Source organism: Hemitrygon akajei, chromosome 5 (assembly GCF_048418815.1).
Source record: "Hemitrygon akajei chromosome 5, sHemAka1.3, whole genome shotgun sequence".
Lineage (NCBI taxonomy): Eukaryota > Metazoa > Chordata > Chondrichthyes > Myliobatiformes > Dasyatidae > Hemitrygon > Hemitrygon akajei.
The window spans coordinates 137,401,156-137,427,560 of NC_133128.1; the positions used below are offsets into that span (position 1 = coordinate 137,401,156).

General features: G+C 42.5%; 1 protein-coding gene across 1 annotated transcript in view; it reads right to left on the reverse strand.

Moving 5' to 3' along the window:
• The window catches only part of pttg1ipb (PTTG1 interacting protein b), a 38,980-nt gene extending 16,639 nt beyond the window's left edge, over nucleotides 1-22,341 (reverse strand). Inside the window, exons 1-3 of the mRNA XM_073046619.1 lie at nucleotides 22,238-22,341; nucleotides 16,484-16,622; nucleotides 5,118-5,170 (exon numbers count right to left, since the gene is read on the reverse strand). Of these exons, the coding sequence (XP_072902720.1) occupies nucleotides 5,118-5,170; nucleotides 16,484-16,586 (156 nt within the window). The 5' untranslated portion in view covers nucleotides 16,587-16,622; nucleotides 22,238-22,341. The remainder of the gene's footprint in view (nucleotides 1-5,117; nucleotides 5,171-16,483; nucleotides 16,623-22,237) is intronic.
• Nucleotides 22,342-26,405: the final 4,064 nt, after the last annotated feature.

Below are 26,405 nucleotides of genomic sequence, written 5' to 3' on the forward strand. Positions count from 1 at the left end.
TTATAACTATATCGATATGTTGGGACCAGTTTAAGTCCTCAAAGATCTTGACACCCAGGAACTTGAAACTGGTCACTCTTTCCACTTCTGATCCGACTATGAGGATTGGTATGTGTTCCTTCATCTTACCCTTCCTGAAGTCCATAATCAGCTCTTTCATCTTACTGACATTGAGTGCAAGGTTATTGCTGTGACACCACTCCACTAGTTAGATAGATAGATAGATACTTTATTCATCCCCATGGGGAAATTCAACTTTTTTTCCAATGTCCCATACACTTGTTGTAGCAAAACTAATTACATACAATACTTAACTCAGTAAAAAATGATATGCATCTAAATCACTATCTCAAAAAGCATTAATAATAGCTTTTAAAAAGTTCTTAAGTCCTGGCGGTTGAATTGTAAAGCCTAATGGCATTGGGGAGTATTGACCTCTTCATCCTGTCTGAGGAGCATTGCATCGATAGTAACCTGTCGCTGAAACTGCTTCTCTGTCTCTGGATGGTGCTATGTAGAGGATGTTTAGAGTTTTCCATAATTGACCGTAGCCTACTCAGCACCCTTCGCTCAACTACCGATGTTAAACTCTCCAGTACTTTGCCCACGACAGAGCCCGCCTTCCTTACCAGCTTATTAAGACGTGAGGCGTCCCTCTTCTTAATGCTTCCTCCCCAACACGCCACCACAAAGAGGGCGCTCTCCACAACTGACCTATAGAACATCTTCAGCATCTCACTACAGACATTGAATGACGCCAACCTTCTAAGGAAGTACAGTCGACTCTGTGCCTTCCTGCACAAGGCATCTGTGTTGGCAGTCCAGTCTAGCTTCTCATCTAACTGTACTCCCAGATACTTGTAGGTCTTAACCTGCTCCACACATTCTCCATTAATGATCACTGGCTCCATATGAGGCCTAGATCTCCTAAAGTCCACCACCATCTCCTTGGTCTTGGTATATCTCGCTCCTGTACATCCTCTCATCTCCATCTGAGATTCTACCAATAACGGTTGTGTCATTAGCAAATTTATAGATGGCATTTGAGCTATGCCTAGCCACACAGTCATGGGTATAGAGAGAGTAGAGCAGTGGGCTAAGCACACACCCCTGAGGCGCACCAGTGTTGATAGTCAGTGAGGAGGAGATATTATCAGTTCTTCCTCCATCCTTCCTGTTAATTCCTCATTATAAGTGTTCAGAAATTGATTCACTCCTCAATCTGGATCAAAAGAAGATCCTCAGATCTCTCTAACATGTCTTTATATAGCTCACCCAGGTGAGCACAGTATACTTTATCATCTGGTATTCTTTCTCTTCCAACTCAGAGAGGCTCAGAAATTGGAAACGGTTAACCTGGACAGAAAGACAACTAATAAGATACACCTCACTTCCTTGCAATTGAAGAGTGATTTCATTGACATTTCTGAATAATTTTGAAAAATAAGTAATGTCATGCCTAATATTCTTGAGTTGATTACTGAATGAAGCATTCAAATCTTTAACGAATTTTAATCACAGTTTCGAAAAGTGCATAAAAGCATCTCAGGTGTTTCCTTTTGAGGGCCACCTGACTGCTGTGTGCAACAGTAAGTGTTCAAACTGCTTATCATTAACCAAGAAGTAAAGAATCACTGCCTGGCAAAGTTGACCCATCCAACTGCAGAGCAAATTCTGTTGTCCTAAGCATGTTGCACAATATGCCTTCTACATTCTCTGACATTTCTTTTATTTGTCCTTGGACACAGTTATTGCTGAGCATAACTGCTTTAATTATTTGGTTTGGTTATTTGGCTTAGTGACTTACACAAGAGTGTACACAGAAACTCCCTTACTGCTGGCAGAATCAATTCTTCTCCAATTTTATGGAGTTTTCCAGATTTAGCAATGAAATATTGTATGAATCAGGCAGACCATCAGTGTTTCATTGTGAAGTGCTGGAATACAAATTTTGAAGTGTTTTCTGTTTCTGAAAGTTTTCACCAGGTGACTGAAAATAAGCCAGGTTCTTGATTGCTTTATCAGAGTGTATTCTCTTCAAATATTCAAGGAGCCCGGATAGTTTCATTGCCTCATTTGAAAAGTCTTTTTCCTTCATACAACGGACACATTGGCTGTTATTGGCTACTTGGTGCTGATATAAATCCATTATTTCAGATACTTCTCACTATACAGTCTACGCTTTGACTGTTGTCGTTAATCCATAATAAAAATGTCAATCACCTATTGCTTAAGTCCAACCTCAAGCACTGCGATCAATAAAGGGGAAAGTTATGATGTCACCATAGCTCAGGCAAAACATGATTCTCTGCATGAAGGTACATAAAATGCAGCAGCAATATCTCTATTGGGCTGTGAGCTAGAGAAATGTGGTCAAGACCTTTCAAAATGGCATCTTCTGAACTTTACTCCAATGAATGCCATGCCCTAATTCACAGGAATTGTGTCACTACATGATTAGAGTATGGGAATCATACTAGCTAACAGTGCACTACAGTAGTGAACAGCAATAATGTACGCACTAGGCCTGGAAGTAACATGGTTTCTGCTGTCCGAATTTCTCACGATATGCCAAATCCAGAGTGTCACCTTGCTTTTCAACAACTATAATGCACTTTGAGTAAAGAGAACAGAGAGTCAGCAAGAGATGAGGTGATTCCCTGATCATTGTAATCAGGTATCAGACACTGATGATCTTGATTCAAATACCAATATAATAAGCAATTCATTTCTTAAATTAAGCCTGTAATCTCTCAGCTGTCCCCTTGCTACCGGGAGTCCCCCACTACCCTCTTTATCGCCCCTTTAAAAACTCCTAATGCCCCCAGAGGGGTGTTATCATTCACTTTAGCAACCACAGCCTCTTCTGCCATTCAGTAAGACAGTGGTTCAGCTACAAACCAACTTTACAAACTCAACTTTTCCCCCACATCCATTACAAGCTGTGGTTATTAAACAGAGACTATAGAACAGTACAACACAAGGAACCACAATGTCTGTGCCTACCTTGATGCAGATTTAAACTACACAGCTCCCTGTACCTGGTGTACATACCTCCTCCTGTTCATTGTCTCAATGCCTCTTAAACACCGCTACAGTAACTGGTTCAACCATTCCCATGGCAGTACAAATCAGGCACCTTATCTAAAATCTCCTGTAAACATTCCACCTCTCCTTGAAGCTTAGCCCTACAGCATTATTAAATATTTAAAACTATTTCATCTCAGATTTAAAATTAACTATTGACCTTGTTGCTTGGTATTTATTGCAGAGCTTCTTATAACTACAAGCCTTTAATGCAGAATTGTTTCCTAACTTCACTTCTGAAAAGGGCTGCTTCTTTGTCATGAATTTCACAACCAATTTGGGAAAACTTACACTCAATCCTTCACCTTCTAATTTCTTTAGCTAGTGGGCTGTACATTGCCAGAGACAGCTGTGGGTATATTTAAAGTGGAGGCTGATAGGTTCCTGATTAGTTAGGGTGCCAAGGTTACAGAAAAAGGCAGGAGAATGGGGTTAAAAGGGATAATAAATCAGCCATGATGGAATGGCAGACCAGACAGGATAGTCCATTTTTTGCTCCTATGTCTAATGGCTCCAGCGATCATTAACTTAGCTTGCGTAATCTCAAATTCACGGAACCTATATATCACTCCATGGGTGGTGGGGTGAAGATATGTCTCTACCAAAGAAGGTGCAAGCAGCTCCTTCCCTCTGCAGGTCACCCTTGGATAAGGTGTGGCACCTGATTAGCCCCCACCCCCTCCCCTCCGGGTCAGGGTCAGATGAACCCATGGCAGTAGGTGGTGGATGGTCATATGAACAGCTGGTGCATGTCACAAGCCCTGGTTATGCGACAACTGACACAAAGCAGACAATTTGAGGAGTATCGCTAGTGGCTGGAGTCACCCATTTTGTAAAGATGCTGCCCATAAGTTAATGGCAACCCAGTTCTGTAGGAAAGTTGCCAAGAACAATCACGATCAAGACCATGATTGCCCACATCCTGCGACATGGCACATAATGAATGAATGAATATATCACTCCAAGCAGCTTAAAAGAGATTTATATGGCAAGTGGTGGAAACATATGATATCAATGTTTAAGAAACATTGATGGAGAGACAGAAAGAGGTTGAGAATGGTGGGATATAGATCAACTGCAAGCTGATGTGCAGTTTTAACTGGCATTGTGTTTGGAATATACATCCTAGACTATTCATGTTCTATCTATATTGCATCCTTCAATCCAATTATTGTATCATTCCTAAAATCAGGTGCCCAGAATTAGTATCCAGGTGTGGCCCAACCAGGGCATTTGTTTAGTTAAACTTGCAGGACCTTGGTAGTCACATTCTAACAATATGAGTAGTTACTTTTATACCTTCTCTACTCCCCAGCGTTCAGTTATTTTCCTAATCCCATTAACAAACTATCTTATTATCTGAATTTTGTGGTGAACTTTATCAAATGCCTTCACTTCTCAATTTAATTACAAATGCAGTCAGCATTTCAAAGAAAATATCAATCAACTTCAGCAGGTACAACTCAGTCTTTATAAATTTATAAAGGTTTACTCCCATCAACTGAAAATGAAATACTAGAGTTTATATTATTCTTAATGGATATGCCAAAATTAATGATTTGAACTCCAAACACTGCATTTCGAAGATCTTATTCTTTGTGCGTTGTAATGCCAGGACGGTGAAACTACCTCCAGGGTAACTTAAGAATTGAAAGGTTTTTCACAGATTTAATTACAAAAAGAATCTTGTCAAACATTTAAGCATAGCAAAATTATTTTAATGTAACTGAATAAATGAGTTGAGTCAATACTTTGGCAGGGTCTATTAAAATGTGAAGAATTCTTATAGATTGATTAACCCAAAAACCATTGCAAGGATCAGTGAAATTTGAGTACAAGGCTCTGTGCAGATAAAATGAGCAAAATAGCCCTACCTTGGAGTTCACATTATAAAGGATACTTTATCCAAATAGTCAATACCGCAAACATCATTCCACTAAACTTCACTCATCCAATTTAAACATGCTATTTTTTCACAATACGATTCACCAGATAGTGTGCTATGAGACCCCTAACACAACGTTACTCACCGAAACATTCCTCAGACATTCCGCACAATTTACGTTAGAGCTGGCATTGCAATCTGAAAGAAGAATACACATTTTATATGTAATGTCAGAATTCAGTAAATATGGAAAACATACTTACTACTTTACCACAGCCCCACCCTCTCATCTTCTACCAATGCACCATCTACAGTTCAATGATGTGCAGATATTAACTTTTCTTGGAATATTAAGAAAAAGTTCCCCTCAGATCCTGTTTTTTCTCTATCCTCTCATCTTGAATCTTTGCCCTCTTATTTTTGATGCCCCTATCAATGGAAAACTGGCTGGTTTATGACCCTATCTCTGCCTCTTATGATTTTGTATACTTCAGTCAGTTCATCACCTTGGCCGTCTTCACTCTAGGGAGGACAAACCCCGTCCATCCAGTCTCCCTCATAACTGAGTGGTGTCACAGGAAGACAAACTAGTGAAGGAAGCATATTGTTTGCTTGCCTTTATTAAAAGGGGCATTGAGTATGGGATTTGGGATGTAACAACAGCTGTAGCATAACACTGGGTTCAACTGTTACATTCAAGAGAAGTTTGGATAGATGGCTAAATGAATGAGAGGTATGGTCCAGGTTCAGGTTGATGGGACTAAATTTGCAATAATCTTTTTTCCCCTCACATATGGATTCTATGTTAAGCTAGGCAAACAAAAGGATCTATCATTAGCAATCATTTCATTATTGGTACCTTGTGATGCACGAGATGGCACTTCATCCATAACTAATAAACAATTTGATATTATTTTCTACTTCAAAGCAGATTGTAGAGATTGCATAAATTGTACATATGAAACTAGACAAGAGATGCTGGTAATTTCAATGTTCTACAACCTATTGAATGCATTTATCTCCAATCTTTACTTCCTTCAAGTATAGGCTTTAAACAATAAACAGTATATTTAATATTAATAAAATGAATGGCAATTTCAATTAGAGGCTTACAAAGAAATGGTAAAGTCCCCAAATCTTAAAATATACAGGTGGAAAAAGGGATTGTCCCATTTTTCAAAAAATTAAGGAGAATTGTTTTGCGATAATGACAGAACTAAGAATCTCTTTGATATAAGTTCTGATATAATTCAAATATCAGTGGCTGGAAAATAGCAACTCACCTGACAGGAAATCAGTCACTGACACTTTAACCCTTTGTAAGCACCAGTTCAGTAAGTTGTACTCTTAACTCAAAATCAGAATCAGGTTTAAAATCACCAGCATACATTGTGAAATTTGTTCTTTAAGCAGCAGCAGCTTATCATTGCAATACATAATAATAGAAACTGTGAGAGTGCGTGTGTAGCATGTTCTGGATGGTGGGAATCCTTAATTGATAGATGCTCTTTGAAGGTGGTCAGGATGCTTCTGAGGCTACTGATGGAGATAAGTTCACAACTCTCTGCAGCTTCTTTCGATCCTGTGCAGTAGACTCCCCACCACCCCACACCAAATGGTGATCCAGCCAATTAGAATGCTCTCTAAAGTACATCTGTAGAAATTTGTGAGTGTCTTTGGTGACATAATGAACCTCCTCAAACTCCTAATGAAATATAGCTGCTGTTCTGCTTTCTTTATAACTGCATCGATAGGTTGGAACCAGGATAGACCCTCAGAGATATTGACACCCAGGAACTTACTCTTTCCATTTCTGCTCCCTCTGTGAGGACTGCCGTGTGTTGCCTTGTCTTACCCTTTCTCAAGTTCACAATCAGTTCTTTGGTGTCACTGATACTGAGTGCAAGGCTGTTGCTGTGACACCACTCAACTAGCTGATACATCTTGTTCCTGTGCGCCTTCTCGTCATCATCTGAAATACTGCCAACAATAGTTTGTATCATCAGCGAATTCATAGATGCCATTTGAGGTGTGCCTAGCCACGCAGTCATGGCTGTAGAGAGAATAGGGTAGTGGGCTAAGCACACAACATTGTGGTGCAACACTGTTGATTATCAGAGAGGTGGAGATGTTATTTCAGATCCACACAGACTGCGGTCTTCTGCTGAGGAAGTCAAGGATCCATTTGCAGAGGGAGGTACAGAGGCTCAGGTTTTGGAGTTTTTCCAATCAGAATGGTAGGAACGATAATGTTAACTGTTGTGTTGTAGTCAACAAACTGCATCCTGACGCGAGTCCTAGAATTGTCCAGGTGGTCTAAGGCTGCATGATGAGCCAATGGGATCCCATTCACTGTTGACCTATTGTGGCGATAGGCAAATTGCAATGGGTCCAGGTCCTTGCTGAGTCAGGAGTTGATTCTAGCCATAACCAAATTGTCAAAACATTTCATCACTGTAGATGTGTGTGTTACTGGACAACTGTCATCAAGGCAGCTCACCCTGCTCTTCTTGGGCACTGGTATGATTGTTGCCCCTTTGAAGCAGGTGGGAACTGCCAATGTAGCAATGAGAGATTGAAAATGTCTTTGATCACAACACACCTGTTGGTTGCTTGACCCAGGTTTTCAGAACCCTATCAGGTACTCCATCGGGGCCTGTCGCCTTGTGAGGATTCACTCTACCGAAAGACAATCTGACGTCAGCCTCCAAGACATAGGTCACTGGATGCCACAGGGATCCTCATAGCTGTAGTTTTATTCTCCCTTTCAAAGTGTGTTGAGCTCATCTGGGGGCAAAGCATCACTACCATTCATTATGTTAGGTTTCACTTTGTAGGAAGTAATGGCCTGCAGACCCATCCAGAGCTGACGTGCATCCAATTCTGCCTCCAACCTCATTCAGAATTGTTCCTTTGCTCTTCAGGTAACCCTCCATAAGTTGTACCTGCTCTTCTTGTATAGTCCTGGGTCACCAGACTTGAATGCCACAGATCTAGCCCTTAGGAGACTACAAAACTGGTTCATCCACAGCTTTTGATTCAGGCATGTACAGTATGTTCCCCTAGGCACACACTCATCCAAAAGTTTTAATGAAGTCAGCAGCAACTATGGTGTACTCATTCAGACTCAAAGATGAATCCCTGAATATAGTCCAGTCCACTGATTCAAAGCACTCCTGCATCTCCCTTGTCCATACCTTCTTGGTCACACTAGTGGTGCTGCAGTCTTCAGTCTCTGCCTATACTCAGGGAGTTGAAGTACAGCCAGGTGACCAGTCACTCCAAGTGTGGGTCTGGGATGGCATGATAAGTTCTCTTGATGGTAGTAAAATAGTGCTCCAGAGTGTTGGCTCCTCTGACTCTACAGATGATATGCTAGTAATTAGTTGGAGACTTTTTCAAGCTGGCCTGGTGAAAATCCCCCACAGTGATGGGGGAAGACATCAGGGAGCTATTTAATACCTGTTTATTACATCGCCCAGATTGTGTTTAGAACCTGTAAGACACTGGCCTGAGGTGGAATGTACAGGGCTACCAAGCTAATGACTGAAAACTCCCGCTGCAGCACAGATACACCACAAAGCTGTGTGCCTAGTCCCCTGCTCTACTCACTTTACGCTTATGACTGTGCGGCTGAGCCCAGCTCCAAAGCCATACTCAAGTTTGCTGACAACGTAAGATGTTCCAGGTTGGATGAATGTGATTGGGACAGCATTGCCATCTTTGTACACCACAAGGAGTTGATCATAAAGCATACTTCACCTCCTCTGCCATTGAAAGACTCAGTAGTCCTATCTCGGCAGTGAATTGTGATGCCAGCGAGCTGCATCACTGTATCCAGGATGGCCGGGGACATCCAAGTCTCCGTAAAACAAAAAACACAATAGCTTTTAATGCCCCTCTGGTACAGCAATTTTGCTCTGAGATCTTCAATTTTACTCACCAGAGACCGTACATTTGCCAGCAGGATAATCAGCATTGGGAAACAAAAGCCACACTTCCTTAAATGAACTTTCAAACAAGCACAGGACCCTCTCTTCTTTTGTGTTAAAGGGGAACCACATCAGTGACCAGAGTCCATTTGAGATTTGTCGACTTTGAGTAGCAATAGTTTTTCGTCACCTTAAAACAATGTTCCTTACTGTACAGTCCATAGATGTTACTGTGATTTTCAGCCGTAGCTGTCCAAAACGTGAACATTTAACGATTTCCACTGAAGCCATTCACACAAGTTGTCTTCTTAACGGCACCCCGGAAGTGGAAGTTACTAGGTTGCAAATTTAAAGTTCCATTCAAGATATTCAAGTGCAAAATCAAGGTCAAGGTGATATACTGCACTGAAACTGGTTTCTTTCAGCTGACATTTTATCAGCATACCTTACCCACTCCCTGGATATGCACTAACAATTTAATGAGCAGGTCAGTTCTTGTCAGTATTCCAATCAATAAACACTTAGCTAACAATAAAATAGATTACTTGGGCAGTATCACAGTGCATAAATTGGCAGAAGATACTAAAATACAGTGGTGGCTTTAAAACATGTTGAGAAAACCCAAATTCAATCATTTTACTTTACTCACAACCAAGAAACACCAGTTGTTTTAAAAAAATACCAATTATGTTTTAATAATCCAAAATCACAAACGTCCTGAAACATTTTGAGTCTGATACAAAATCATTCAGTGTCTTCTCCAACCAGAACCTGGATGAACCATGAGATCTGAAATTTGCTGAGGGCCACATCAGAAGCATTCAAGTCTGGTCCATGTACAATCGCCGCAAAGCAATTTCACAGACGAAGTGAAAATTCCAGACTAAGCTTGAATCAACGAAGGATGCTGAACAGCTGTGGCAGGGCTTGAATAATATCACCTCTTAAGAAGTTAAATCAAGTGAGAAAGAGAACAGCAGGGCTTTGCTTCCAAATGAGGTCATTGTCTTCTATGCTCACTTTGACCATCAAAACATGCAGGAACTATTACACACTCCCACATATCCTGATGATCCTATGATTTCAATCTCTAAGGCCAACGTGCGAGCAGCCTTCAGGAGGGTGAACCCACAAAAAGCATCAGGCACAGATGGGTACCTGGCCAAGTACTAAAGACCTGTGCTGATCAACTGACTGGAATGTTCACTGAGATCTTTAACCTTTCGCCTTGGCAGTGAGTGGTACGTACCCACTTACTTCAAGCAGGCTTCAATTATACCGGAGCCAAAGAAGAGTGTGGTGGCCTGCCTCAATGACTAGCACCCAGTAGCACTCGCATCCACAACGATGAAATGTCTTGAGAGGTTGGTGATGAAACATATCAACTCCTGCTTGAGAAGCAATTTAGTCCAATTTGCCTACCGGAGCAACAGATCCACAACAGATGCCATCTCAGACCTCCCAGACCTTAGCCTCAATATTTCCTTGGATCCTGGATTTCCTCACTTGCAGACCCTAGTCAATTTGAATTGGCAGCTGCATCTCCTCCAAGATCTCCATCAGCACAGGTGCATCACAAGGCACTGGGCTTAGTTCCCTGCCCTACACTTAAGACTGTGTGGATGAGCACAGCTCCAATGCCATATCCAAATTTGCTGACAACACCACTGTCATAGGCTGAATCAAAGGGGATAATGACTCAGCATATAGGAGGGTGACTGAAAATCTGGCTGAGTGGTGCCAGAACAACCACCTCTTACTCATTATCAGCAAGACCAAGGAGCTCATTATTGACTTCAACCAAAGGTTCATAAGCCAGTTCTCATTGGAGGATCAGAAACTTTAAATTCCTCGGTGTTTATTTTGGAAGACTTGTCCATTCATGCAAGTGCAATTACAAAGAAAGCATGGCAGTGCCTTTACTCCCTTAGGAGTTCGTGGAGGTTTGGCATGACATCTAAAACTTTGACAAACTTCCATAGGTGTGTAGTGTAGAGTACACTGAATGGCTGCATCACAGCCTGGTATGAAATATGAGTGCCCTTGAATGGAAAATCCTACTAAAAGTAGTGGATACGGCCCAACCCTTCATTGGTAATGCCCATTGAGCACATCTACATGAAACACTTTCGCAGGAAAACAGCATCCATCTTCAGGGATCCCCACTGCACCACTCTTCTCACTGCTGCCATCAGGAAGGTGGTACTGGAGCCTCAGTACTCACACCACCGAGCTCAGGAACAAATACTACCCCTCAAACATCAGGCTCTTGAACCAAAGAGAATAACTTGACACAACTTAATTTGTCCCATCGTTAAAATATTTCCACAACCAAGCTTTCAAGGACTCTTCATCTCATGTTCTCAATATTTATAGCTTAGTTATTTATTATTATTTCTTTCTTGTTGTATTTGCACAGTTTGTTGTCTTCTGCAGTGTGATTGAATACCCAGATTGGGCAGACTTTCATTGATTCCATTATGGAGGTATGCACAGAAGAAAATGAATTTCTGAGTTCTATATGGTGACATACGTACTTTGATAATAAATCTACTTTGAACATTAACTCAGATCCTCTCTCCAGGAAGTGCTGTCTATTTCCACTTTTTATTTTGGATTTTTAGCTTCTGTGGTTTATGTTTGCTTTTTGATCACAATCACTGAGGATTGACTGTACTACCAGCAAACAGCCCTAGAACAGCGGTGACACAGAAATGCCTGGATTAGCACACCAGGTGGGGACTTCAAAGCTTAACATCTTGAGTGGCTTGGCTGCATCACTACTAATCCTTCTGGCCAGGTCCTAAGGACACAGTCACCAGTTCAGGCCCGCAGCAGATAATGACTGAATCAGCACACAGTATAAACCGAATCACAAGAGATTCTGTAGATGCTGGAAATCCAGAGTAACACAAAGTGCTGAAGCAACTGAACAGGTCAGATATAAATCTAACTGGCCACAAACTTGTCAATTCATCAGCCTACGACAACATTGGTAAACATATCTACCAGAATCTTACTAATGGTAACTCATAAGTCGAACCCACAAGGAGAAAACCGGAGCACGAGGAGAATGTAGAAACTCCTTACAGACAGCAATAGAATTTAGCTCTGACCACGGGCTCTATAATAGCATTCCACTAATTGCTACGCTATCGTACTGCCTCCACCCACGACAGAAGCCCAAACAAGATTCCAAGGGCTGAATTCTGGTGGTGAGATGAGGGTGACTAGCCTGAACAACGAGGCTGCATTTAACTGAATGTGGCGAACAGGCCTGGTAAAACTGAAAATAATAGGACAATAATCCAGTGAATGGAGTCACACTTCACACAACAGCATGATGGCTGTGGATATCAGAGGTCAATCAAATAACCCTCTGGGCATCACTGCAGGTGTCCTCAAGATAGTGTCCTTGCCAAATGATATTCAGCTGCTTCATAAATGGTCTTCCTTCCAGCAGAAGTGAGGATGTTTGCTGATGATTACACAATGTTCAATTCTACTTACAACCCCTCAGCAAATGAAGCAACCCGTGTCTCCTTGCAACAAGACCTAGACAGCATTCAGACCCAAGTGGCAAGTAACAATCACACAATATAGTGCCAGGCAATGACCATCACCAAGAGTCCAATCACTCAACCTTGACTTTCAGTAGCAATGCATCGTTGACTGAATCATCAACACTGGGAAACACTGATCAGAAACTCAACTAAGCCAGCCAAATATTTACTCCAGCTGCAAGAGCAAGTCAGCTCCTGACTCAAAGCCTTTCCAAAATCTACAGGGAACAAATCAGGAGTGTGATGGAATACTCCCTACTTGCATCCATAGCTGTACGTAGCTCCAACTACGGTCTGGCTTTTCACTTGAAGCACTGGAGGGTGCGATGTGACTTGACAGAGGTGAGCAAGGTGGTAAGAGGCATAGATTGAGTGGACAGCCAGACACCCTTTCCCCAGGGTGGAAATGGCTAATACAAGGGGTCATAATTTTAAGGTGATTGGAGAAAAGTATAGGGGGAACATCAGAAGCAAGTTTGTTTCTTTAAACACAGAGTGATGCTTGCTTGGAAGGCAAGGCCAGGAGTGGTGGTAAAGGCAAGTACATGAGGGACATTTAAGAGACTTAGCAAGGTACGTGAACGAAAGAAAAATAGAGGACAGTGTGAAAGGGAAGGGTTGGATTGATCTTGGAGTAGGTTGAAAGGTTGGCACAACACCGTGGGCTGAAGGGCCTGTACTGTGCTGTACTATTCTGTTCTAAGATCAACAGCATCCAGGGCAGTCACTCACCTGGGGTTATTCTAAAGTAATTCTTCAATCTATGATTGTTAATACCAAGAGAAACAGCAGCTACATGAAAATACCTTCATTTCCTTCAATTCACGTTTGTAAATACATCTCCAGTTCTTCACTGCCACCATCTAAATGCTGGAACTTCCTACCCAACAGGGAGCACCTGAACTAGAAGAATTGCAATGTGGCAGCTCCTTACCACCCTCAAGGACAAATAGGGACAGGAAATAAATGCTGGCTTAGCCAGAAACACCCAGATCCTGTACACCACCATTTAAAAACATCCCAATCGACATTACAAATTCTCAATTGCTACCCACAAATGATAACTCAGTATCAACTGTTCAGAAAACTAAGTACATACAACTTGTTCAAAAGTTCAAAGTACACTTATTATCAAAGTAGGTGTGCAATATAACCTTGAGATTTGTCTTCTTACAGACAGCCACTAAACAAAAAAACCCAAAATAACCCACTTTAAAACATTCCATCAAACACCCAATGTGCAGAGAGAAAAAAGCAAATCACTCAGACAATAAACACAAGCAATAGTGTTCTGAACTGAAGTCCACAAAGAAAGTCTATCCACAGACCCTTAGTTCAGTGCATGCCAAGTAAACCTCACGGAGCAGTGCGCTGAATCAGTTTGTCTCTCATCTCAGGCCCTGCCACCCTGATCTTTTCAATCTGGCCCGTCACTTAAATCAGCATCCAACATCGGATTCTGTTGCTTTGATGCGCTCTGGGGCCTGAACCCCGCTGCCTTGATTTGGCCTGTTCCCAATCTTTCTGATTCAACCCAGCACTTAAATCATTGCCCAAACATCGGGTTCAGTCGCTTCAATTCAGCCTGGCACTTAATCGATTGAACCTCTGGTATTTTTCCTCACTTTCGGGAATGGGCCCACTGCCTCGCCTCAGTTCTGCCACATCAAATAGCATCCACGCCCAAAGGAAAGTTGTATGCTATTGTTTGTGATGATCATTTACCAGAAAGAGTGTGATTAAGAGTACTTCTTTGTTTTATCTGTTTCATTGGTCACCAGCCAGATGTCGCTAAGATTCACCAGTGCCATCTTAAAGTAGAAGAATCACCACAGTACACCACATGAGCAATGAAAGAAAATGAGGCAGAAATGAGATGGTACATAAACTCATCTGAGTGGGTTAAGCTTCAACTTGATGAACAAATGTCCTCCAACTGCTTGACAAATGATCACAGGCAAATCCTCCAATTAATCTCTGAACAATGAGCACACTATGAAAATCATATGGAGCCTTCAGCACTGGAATCCATCTTCTCAAAAGTCAATGCATCATGAATAGTTTCACTAGCTACTGCACCAGACTCACAGCTACTATCACTTATGGCATATACTTTTAAAAAACTGATCTCACATATAACCACGTACCAATTAGTCCTTTCCTGCCAGTTTTTTTGCCAAGTAGCTGCAGATATCAGTGGGTGGAGATTACAGAGTGGTTAACAGTCTATGCAAATATTTATATTTATAATACATTAGAGATATTTTAATCCAAAATATAAGCTGAGAAATATAAAAGATTGAGAAATGTAGAAGTATAGTGCTCAATTTAAGCATGTGTATAACTGTACCACTTGTAAAATTCAAAAGACCACAGAAGCTCTCATGAAGATTTATACTAAGAGTAGGAACTAGTAATCACTCTACTTTTAAACAGTATTTACTGGTTCACGGTTCTCCCAACTGAGGAATCAATCTCTTCACATTCATCCCATCAAGATCGTTCTAGATCTTATGTTTCAATCAAGTTATCTTCCGCTTTTACGAATTTTGACAAATACAAGCATACTGCCTAACATCTCCTCAAACAACAACCTTTGCTTTCCAGGTATTAGCTTAGAATACGTTCTCTTAACTGTTTGCAGCATATCAACAAACAAGAGAAGATCTGCTGATGCTGGAAATCCGAGCAACCTACACAAGATGCTGGAGGAACTCAGCAGGCCAGGCAGCATCTATAGAGAAGAGTACAGTTGATGTTTTGGGTTGAGACCCTTCATCAGGACTGGGAAAAAAGGACGAGGAATCAGAGTAAGAAAGTGTGTGGGGGGGGGGGGGGGAGGGAAGGAAGACCCACAAGGTGATAGGTGAAACCAGAAAGGGAGGGGGAGGGGTGAAGTAAAGAGCGAGGAAGTTGATTGATGAGAGAGAATCAATCAGGGACAGAGAAGGAGGAATCTGATAGGAGAGGACAGAAGACCATGGAAGAAAGAAAAGGGAGAGGAGCATCTGTGGCAGATGATAGGCAGGTAGGGAAATATGGTGAGAGGGGGAGATGAGAATGGGGAATGTGGGGCGGAGGTGGGGGTGGGGGGCTTTACCGTAAGTTCGAGAAATCAACATTCATGTCATCAGGTTGAAGGCTACACAGACAGAATATAAGGTGTTGCAACTCCAACCTACCAACATATCAACAGTGCATCAGCATAGCTTTTCCTATATTTAAACACTAGTCTCACCAAAACTGAAACTCAACATTCCCACTTTCACATTAAATTTATTTAGCAATTAACAATAATACTGTGTTACCTTTCTTAACTACTTGTATGACCTACATACTAATAATGTGTGAATCATGAGGACATTCAAATCTCTCTCGTCTGCAAGCTCTCTCCATTTAATCAGTCAATCCAAAACGCTCATTAACAATGAGAATAATTTTGCAGCCAAGCTATTCCAACTCCAGCATCCAATCAGTAGTCAAAATGTCACCTTAGATTGTATCTACCTTAGTCCTTGAAGGGTGCATTATTGAATTGATTGTCTTTTTTTAACCAAGTGCACCAAGTTGACTTGTAACTAAGTCTAGTAAACATACAATGATAATTATCTCAGATGCATTGAGGAAGCTTTGATGCTGCTTGTGTGTGGGATGGGCTTTTCTGTTTCTAACATTTTTCTGTCATTCATTCTTTGGGGTTTTTCTTCTATTTTGTCGATGTCTGTGAAGAGTAAGAATTTCAGGGTGTAAACTACATACATTCTCTGATATCAAATTGAACCATTGAAAATCCAGTATCTTATCAGTCAGCAAAATAAAATGCAGTTGAACGAGATTCACTTTGACACACCTTTCGGGTATGATACAGAGTGATGCGAGATTACTACCTGATATAACGTAGAACTGGGATAAAGCAAAGATACTGAGCACTGAGAAGTCACTTTAGCTGATTATTCCCACAGGCATTTTCCAGGAAAGAGCCTCCAGACTTGGAGGATAAGATTAATAACTCTTACTTGGAACAGGGTCTGAAGTAGCTCCCCCGGCCCCAAGGCTCAATCCACAAAGAATTCCTATAATTCCCAGTAGCCAAATCCGCGGTGTCATCCTGCTTCTCATCGAATCTCAACAGTTCAATGGTGCAAAATTCAAGCCCTGAAAATTGAAAGACATCATCATAATCACCAGGGGTGATCTACTGATCTATTTAAAACATCATAACCACAAGCAGTAATTAAAAAATTTCTGGCTACAAATCAGTTTGGTAGAACTCTTCTCCAAATCAACAACACATGTTCAAGCTTCAATTCAGAATTTGATCCTATGTAACCTATGTTAGGAACATAGGATACAAGACAGACCCTCAACACTGAGATGGGATCTTGGATCCATCCCTATCTAATGAACATACTGATATTAAATAAAATGGGAGAAAGTGGGTCTCTCTGCTTAACCCCCCTCAATACAAGAATGGGCCCTGGCTTGACCTTACCATTCTGAATAAGTGCAGGGGTCTGCTACAAGGTCCCCCACATACATAGCAATAAACTTTCCAACCTGTCCTCTGATATTCTCTCACACTTTCTCGTCCCCACCCTCCAACCTTTACATGCTCCTCCATCTGAGCTTACTCACTTCCAGCTCTTCTGTCCCTGCACCACCTTTCCTGGCTTCTATTTCAGTGATGTAGGAGTGTTGTTTTCAGCCATTTACTGAATGGATGGCTTAATTCAGAAGCAAATGAATGTGACTAATGGCGATGATCCTGGATACCACTTGGAAAATGATAATGCACAGATGGCAGAATCAGCAGACAGGAAATTTAAAATTAGAGAAGTGAAAATTGATACAGTAGAAATGGGCAATATAAACAAAAAGATACAATCCAAAATTAGGTTCAGGAATAAAAAGATCTAGATATGAGTGAATATATCTTTGAAAGTAGCAGGGCCGGTTGAGAAAATGATCACTAAAGAATTTAGAAACCCAAGTCTTATAGAGGCACAAAATACTAAAACAAAGGGGTTGTGTTAAACATGATTATAGAGCAAGGAAACAGGCCTTAGGCCCACTGAGTCCTACATTGATTATTTTTTAAAGAAAAATACTGGCCTCACATTCTCATCCACTCCCTCCAGATTCTACTACTGAGCAACATACAAAGTACAATTTTACAGTAGAACATTCAGGAGATGGTCAGATATTGTAGGTACATGGATGAGCAGGATATAGAGGGCTATGGACTGGGTGTGGTTAAATGGGACTAGGCAGAAAAACGGGTCAGCACAGACATTGTGGGCCCAAGTAACAAACACAAAATGTTGGAGGAACTCAGCAGGCCAGACAGCATCTAGGAAATGAATATGTAGTTGATACTTTGGCCTGAGACCCTTCTTCAGAACTGGAAAGAAAGGGAGAAGATGCCAGAATAAAAAGGTGGGGGGAGGGGAGGGAGGTTAGCTGTAAGGTGATAGATGAAGCCAGGTGGGTAGGAAAGGCAAAGGGCTGGAGAAGAAGAAATCTGATAGAAAAGGAGAGGAGGAGGGAATCTAGGGGGAAGTCATAGGCAGGTGGAGAAGAGGTAAAAGGTCAGAATGGGGAATGGGGGGGGGAATGAGTGAGAATTTGTTTACCTGAAGGAGAAATCAATATTCATGCCATCAAGTTGGCGGCTACTCAATATATACAAAGTATTGCTCCTCCACTCGGAGGGCAGCCTTTTGACTGAAATGTTGGAACAGGAATGGGAATGGGAATTAAAATGTTTGGCCACCAGGAAGTCCCGTGTTAGAAGATGCAGTGGTACTCAGCAAAGCAGTCCTACAATTTACAACAGATCTCACTAATGTACATTGGAAGCAACAGATACAATAGATGAGCCCAGCAGATTCGCAGCTTAAGTGTTAACTCACCTGGAAGGATTGTTTGGGACCCTGAATGGAGGTGAGGGAGGAGGTATATGGGCAGCTGTAGCATTTTGGCTACTTGCAGGGGTAAGTGCCGGGAGTTAGATCAGTGGGGAGGGACCAAACGGACAAGCAACTCATGGAGGGAGCAAGCCCTGTGAAAAGTGGTGGAGGAGGAGCAGGTACAGATACATCTAGTGGTAGGATCCTTTGGAGATGGTGGAAGTTGCGGAGGATAATATGCTGGATGTGGAGACTGATGGGGTGGTAGATAAGGACAAAAGGAACTATCACTATTAAGGTGGCAGGAAGATAGAGTGAGCATGGATGTACGGGAAATGGAGGAAATGTGGGTGAAGGCAGCATCAACAGAGGAGGGAAGGAAACCCCATTCTTTAAAGGAGGACATCTCTGATGTCTTAGAATGGAAAGCCACATCCTGGAAACAGATGAGGTGGAGGCGAAGAAACTGAGAAAAGGGAGTAGCATTTTTTCAGGAGATAGGGTGGTAAGAGGTATAGTCAAGATAACTGTGTGAATCAGTAGTTTACAAAAGATTTCGGTTGACAGTTTGTCTCCAGAGATGGGAGTCACAGAGATCGAGAAAAGGGAGGGAGGTTTCAGAGATAGACCAAGTTAATTTGAGGGCAGGGTGGAAGTTAGAGGCAAAGTTGATAAAACTGACATGGGTGTATGAACCAGTGTCAATGCAGTTGACATTGTAGCAGAGGAAGGGCTGGGAAATATAACCAGGGAAGGCATCGAACATGGACTGTTCTACACAGCCAGTGAAGAGGCAGGCATAGCTGGGCCCCATGCGAGTGCTCATGGCTACCCTGAGTATGAAGAAAGTGGGAGGAACCAAAACAAAAATTGTTCAGCGTGAGGGCCAGTCCTGTTAGGAGCAGAGTGGTTGTGGCGTGAGATTAGTTGGTTATTTTGTAATAAAGAAGTGAAGAGCTTTGAGACCTTCTTGATAGAAGTGCATAAAGGCTGAACGTCCATGGTGATCAGGGCCAGGGAATTGAAAGTTACCAAGGTCAAGAGCTTGAGAAGTGTCAAAGGATGTAGGTGGGAAAGGACTGAACCAAGAAGGGAAAAAATGGAATTGAGATACCAGTACATGAGTTCAGTGGGGCAGGAACAAGCAGAGACAATAGGCTACCCAGACAGTCCGGTTTGTGGATCTTGACAGGAGGTAGAAGCGAGCAGTGCAGGGGTAAGGGAGCTATGAGTTACAAACTAGCCTGGGGGTTTCACCGCCTTGGCTGGCAAAATCAAAAAACAGCACACAACTGGTTTATTGACAAGGAAGTTGTATAGACAGCATTGTAATTTAGAAAATACAAAATCAGATTACAGGCAGAATAAGAAAGGGCTTGTTTCTGTGCTGTAGTGTTCTACCACTAATTAGCCTTCTGACCCCTATGTTGGATTGAGTGGAAACCAGAGCAAGGCAAAGAAACACACGTGGTCACAGGGAGAAGGTGCAAGGTCCACACAGTTAGCACCCAAAGTCAGCACTTAACCTGGCTCTTCGGTGCTGTGAGGCAGCAGCTCTGCTACACCTTTGCTATTTAATAAAAGTAAAATTGCTTTTTATTGCTTTTTAAATAAAAGAAATTATATCCTCACTAAACACGAGTTTCCAGTTTATATGCAGCAGGAAGACACAAATGTGCTTATATCGCTTTTACTGCTTCAAATTAGATTAGATGATTCACCTAGCATTTCACCTATAATTGCCCGGAAAGGAACTAAACTACAGGCACCAGATTAATCCAGCTGAATGTCACTGATCGCCACTGATACGCTCCAAATTAGCAGCACAGAACATTGAATAGAAGAGCAACAAGCACGACGCTACAGTCACCATTATGATGCCAATCCAAACTAATCCCATCTACCTGCACATGGTGTGTTTCCCTCCATTCTTAAACATTAATCGGAATCAATCATTTATTTTTGAAAATATTCGGTACAATCTTCTAATCTGACACTTCCTATTGTTCAACTACATACCTTTACTTTCAGTTTCATACTACCTAAAATATCTTAGGTCGAACTCTCAGAAACATCTAAAGGAAAAGCATTTTAAACAAACCCATGAGTAAATGTCCCTGCTCTCACAAGGGCGAAAGGGAGATAAACCATCCATCCTGATAGTGAATTACCTGGGCCAGGAGATCTGAGGTTTCTTCCCCAATCTGTGGAGATATTGCTGTTACAAATTAGCCTGGGGGGTTAATTAGCCAGGAAAATCAAAACTCTATTGCATATAAACAGCACAACTGATTTATTGACAAGGAAGTTGTTATAGATAATATATTGTAACTTAGAAAATGCAAACCCAGATTACAGACGTAATGAGAAAATAATCTGCCTCAGACTAGCAGAGGGGAGAACTCCTCCAGAACAGTGGCCGGAGACCTTTCACATTCATTCAACACAGGCTAACACTTCCCCCAAAAGACAAACTTCACCTGGGAACAACAGCCAATATTTTCCAGTCCAAACACTGAGGCGGGGTTTGACTGTACAATCTTCTGGCCCAAAAGCAAGAGCAATGCCCACTTACAATAGACAGATATTGACTATTTGATTGGTGTCTATACCTATAACACATACATAACTGCGCAAATCACCTTAAAATAACCAGGAAAAACTATACAAAATAACTTGCTTCTGTCACAAGACACATTTGTGTCTTTCTGCAGCCTATAAACTGGAAACTCATGTTTAGAATTTGATTTGCAACAAATTTTCTCACTAGTAGATCATCGGGGTCTCTCTTCCTGCCATTACGGACATTTACGCTACACGCTGCATCCGCAAAGCAAACAGCATTATGAAGGACTCCACGCACCCCTCATACAAACTCTTCTCCCTCCTGCCGTCTGGGAAAAGGCACCGAAGCATTCGGGCTCTCACAACCATACTACGTAACAGTTTCTTCCCCCAAGCTATCAGACTTCTCAATACCCAGAGCCTGGCCTGACACCTTACTACCCAATTGGCTTGTTTATTATTTATTGTAATGCCTGCACCGTTTTGTGCACTTTATGCAGTCCTGGGTAGGTCTGTAGTCTAGTGTAGTTTTTTTTGTGTTTTTTTTTACGTAGTCCAGTCTAGTTTTTGTACTGTGTCATGTAACACCATGGTCCTGAAAAAACGTTGTCTCATTCTTACTGTACCAGCAGTTATGGTGGAAATGACAGTAAAAAGTGACTTGACTTGACTCAACGTATATTCAATATACAACAAAAATCATGTCATACTTTTGTGTACAATCCATCTGAAAGCTTTTTTGCATCCTCAGCCTTGAAATCAAACAATGTTTAATCGCTTAGAGAAAAGTTTACCTAAAGTGAACGTTAAAAATACTGTGGCGTCATCTACTTGACAGAATAGCAAGAGTTCAATAGCGAATCCTAACACTCTGCATTCCAACGGAATTTATGAATCCTATGCTAAACACCCCTAACAGGAGAGTGTTGTGCTTTTTGCCTTTCTATCCACCTCTGCCTATGACACAACTTTAGTTCGTTAAAGTAACTTTCTTTTGCAATGCCCAATTGCTCAAGCTAGCACATTGCGCTTTCCTAAAATGGACTAGATATCAGTCTTTCCCGTGAACACTGATTTTTACCCATAGACAAAAGGATGTCTTTCACCGCACCGCTAAACTCGTGCCCTATGACTAAATATTTTTGTAACCTCCAATTAGATTTACACCCGCTTTTATATTCCTACCCTTTCCTTCCCGCACCCAGTTCCCATCGCGATCCTCTCTCACACCAACGATAACAATACCCCAACCCATCCCCTCCCCTCTCCCTCTTACCCCTCTCGTCTCCCTCTTACCACTCTCGCTTCACCACAACTCCAACTCACGGCCTCTCCAGAATCTCAACAACACAGCCTGACTGCTGACGTCACTACAGGATGTCATTACGCTCCGGGTGCGGCTACGAGCTGCGTACGTGCGCGCACTCCTCAGCCAGCGAGGACGCGGAAACGACGTGCGAGCCGGGCCGCGGATGGCGGGATCACGCGCATGCGCGCTCGAGACCACCTGCTTGGTATAGATGCTGGCGCGCAGTTGGATACTGTGGGCAGCGCTGAAGGCAATTTCCATGATACTATCTTCAAAAGAGAAACAACAGAGGAGTTCTCCTCAGTGGCAATAGCAGTACACATCTATTTACAAAGTTTCAGATTATCCTGTCCTTGACCTTCACAAATTTGCAGACACTGCGGTACAACTTTCTTGGAGAATACTTTGGGTTTGAGACTTGCTCCCATACCACTATGTTGAGAAGAAGACGCTGGTGTGTGAATCTTTTAACAGATGGTCATTGCACACCAGCTATCATGGAGACTTGACAGAACAATATCTGGGTTCCATGTCAAGGAAGTTCAAAACAATTAACCCATATAGTTAGCACAGTACCAGGCCCTTAGGACTACAATCTCCATACTGCCCATGCGCACAATTCCTTTTTGCCCAATTGGGACTGTGTCCTTTTTATAGCTCAAACACCAGGAAATCTGCAGATGCTGGAGATTCAAGCAACACACTCAAAATGCTGGTGGAACACAGCAGGCCAGGCAGCATCTACAGGAAGAAGTACAGTCGATGTTTCCGGCTGAGGCCCTTTGTCAGGACTAACTGAAAGAAAGGATAGTAAGAGATTTGAAAGTAGGAGGGGGAGGGGGAAATCCAAAATGATAGGAGAAGACCAGAGGGGGTGAGATGAAGCTAAGAGCAGGAAAGGTGATTGGCAAAAGGGATACAGAGATGGAGAGGGGAAAGGATCATGGGACAGAAGGCCTAGGGAAAAAGAAGGGGAAGGGGAGCACCAGGGGGAGATGGAGAACAAGCAAAGAGTGATGGGCAAAAAAAGGAGGGTGGGGAATAAATAAATCAGGGTTGGGGTATGAAGGGGAGGAGGGGCATTAACGGAAGTTAGAGAAGTCAAGGTTCATGCCATCAGGTTGGAGGCTACCCAGACAGAATATAAGGTGTTGTTCCTCCAACCTGAGTGTGGTTTCATCTTGACAGTAGAGGAGGCCATGGATAGACATATCAGAATGGGAAAGGGACGTGGAATTTGCACTTATCCTTGTAAGCGGAACAAGTGCTACATGTGCCCTTACACTTACTCCCTCACCATCATTCAGGGCCCCAGACAGTCCTTCCAGGTGAGGCGACACTTCACCTGTGAGTCGGCTGGTGTGATATACTGCGTCCGGTGCTCCTGGTGTGGCCTTCTATATATTGGTGAGACCCATTCGCAGACTGGGAGACCATTTCACTGAAAACCTACACTCTGTCCGCCAGAGAAAGCAGGATCTCCCAGTGGCCACACATTTTAATTCCATGTCCCATTCCCATTATGAGATGTCTATAAATTTCTGACCATCTATCCTATCTATGCCTCTGATAATCTGAAACATTTCTGTTTTGTCACTCGTCAGCCTCCTTCACAGCAGAGGAAAGAAGTCAGCCTAAGCAATCTCTCCCCATTGCTAAAGTACTCCAATCCAGGTAATGAATCTCCTCAGCACTCTCTCCAATGCAACCACATTCTTCCTATAGTGTGGCTACCAGAACTGTATTGGGTACTCCAAATGTGGTCTAAATCAACAACTTGACTCTAAGACACTTCCTCTCACCACAACACCCCGCCATCAACTTCCCTTTCTGCAATTCCCTCCTCCTGTCCCTGAGACCCTCTTGTCCCCAAAGCTTCAGCCGGTAACCACGTCAAGTAATAAGAAAAATGACCAACCTTTTAGGCACAAGAGGGATTTACTAATTCATTTGAACTACATCTCCAACCTGGAGGTGCACTTTCGGTATAGCACTGACATGGCACTGTAGATAATGTGCTTGAACCGGGCTGAGACCCCTACAACCTATAGTGCTACCATGGCTGGTGCTATGACAGAGAAGGAGGCCATTGGATCCATGCTGGCTTTCAACAATCGTTGTGTTCACCATTATACTCGCGTACGGAAGAATGACAATAAACAGTCTTGAATCTTGAATAGAGCAATTTGGGGTTGCATTACCATTCTACCTGCTCAAACTACTTTCCTACAGTCCTGTAACTTACCAGTTTGTTATTTCAGCCCATTAGGTTTATGCCAGCACAGTGCAATCCAAATTCCCTACTAATTTTCCTTATAACCTATTCTCCCCAATTCCCCCCCACCCCTGCAAAGATCATACCACCACAACTAGGTGAAATTTGCCATGGTTAATTAACCTTGTGTCTTTCAAACATGGGAGGAAACTGGACCACACAAAGGTTAACCCATTTGGCCACTGCGGCAACATACAAACGTCTCAGATCAGGATCAGGCCTGGGTCTCTGAGGCAGTAGTGCCACACCCAACATGGTGCCCATTGGTGTTTGTACACTCTGGCAGATCTTGTCGAAAGTGCACAGAAGGGCAGCTGGTAAAGCTGCCACTTCAAAGCGCCAGGTTCAATCCTGACCTCAGGCACCGTCCCTGTAGAGCTTGCGCATTCTCCATGACCACACAAGTTTCCTCCCACATCCCAAAGACGTGCAGTTTGGAAGGTTTATTGGCTACTGTAAAATACCCTGGGGTGCAGAATCTAGGGGGAGGGGTGGAGGATTTGATAAGAATCCCGAGAGTATTTAGCAGTTTCCCTACCACAATTTTAACTCATACCCATATAATTGGTATTTGATGGTTAGCACAGAGTCTGTGAGTCAAAGGGCCTGTTTACTTAATGTACCTCTGATGCACCATCAATAACTCTCCAAGACGTGAGGCGAGATATCGGCTTTTATTGACTGGAAGAAAGAACAAGCAGCAATTGACCACCATGCTACATCCTGGAGACTGAGGGCCGGGCTCAGGCCTCAATCACCTTTATACCGGGGTCTGTGGGAGGAGCCACAGGAGCAGTCAGCGGGGTGGGGGGGGGGGGGGGCGTGTCCAGACAGGTATATGTAGTTCACCACAACCTCACTCTAGTTTATGAAGTAAAGAATATGCCACATTAACAAAATTACCCAGAAAGTAAAGGATCACAGTGCCCGCCTTTTCAGTATATTGAATGTGCACCACAGTATTCCAAATTATCTGAGTTATGCACACACATGTTTTAAAATTCAGAAAGATCTAAGGAGGGCCTTCATCTAGAGAGTGGCGAGTACCTGCAGCTTACTGTCCAGGGGAGTGGTGGAAGCATAGTCACTGGCAACATTGAAGTAGTGCCTGGATGCACATCTGAATCACCTAGGCATGGAAAGCTGCAACCCGAGTGCTAGAAGCGGGGATTAATAATAACGTCAAAGTATATTTATTATCAAAGTATGCATATGTTCCCACATTCAACTTTGAGATTCTTAATCTTGCAGGAAAATACAGAAATAAAATTTATTCAAAAATCTACACTATACCTAAAGACAATCAACATGCCAAAGAGAGTATTTTTCATTATGCAAATAAAAGAATAATACTGAGGATTTGAGCTGCAGAGCCCTTAAAAGTTAGTGTGTAACTTATGGAATCAGCTCGAATTGTGGTGAATGAAGTTGTCCATGCCAGTTCAGGAGCCTGAAGGTTGTAGAAAATGGAAAGATGCCACTGGTCAGTAACGATGGGCTGAATGGTCCGTGTCCATGTTGTTGAACTCTATAGACAAAGGCACACGGAGTACCTGGATTTGTGTACAGAACAGATAAGATCCCATGGATCAAGCCCTGTCAACCAGCAAGTTAAAAAATGAAGTCTCTGTAAGGGGTTGAGACAGCAGCTCCTGGTCTCTGGGCCACACCTGCAAACAGACCCATTCATGTTAAACACATACAGATGATGTACATGCCTTAAACAGGCATAGCTGCACACCCACAGCTAGACAGCCAAAGTCACTCTCCAAGTGCCTAAAAGCTGGCTTACGTTGCTTGCAAGCCCCCTTCCAACAATCACGGTGTTAAATCAATTTTCAAAGCAGGTCAGTAAAACTCTGCTATTGGTTACATAAAAC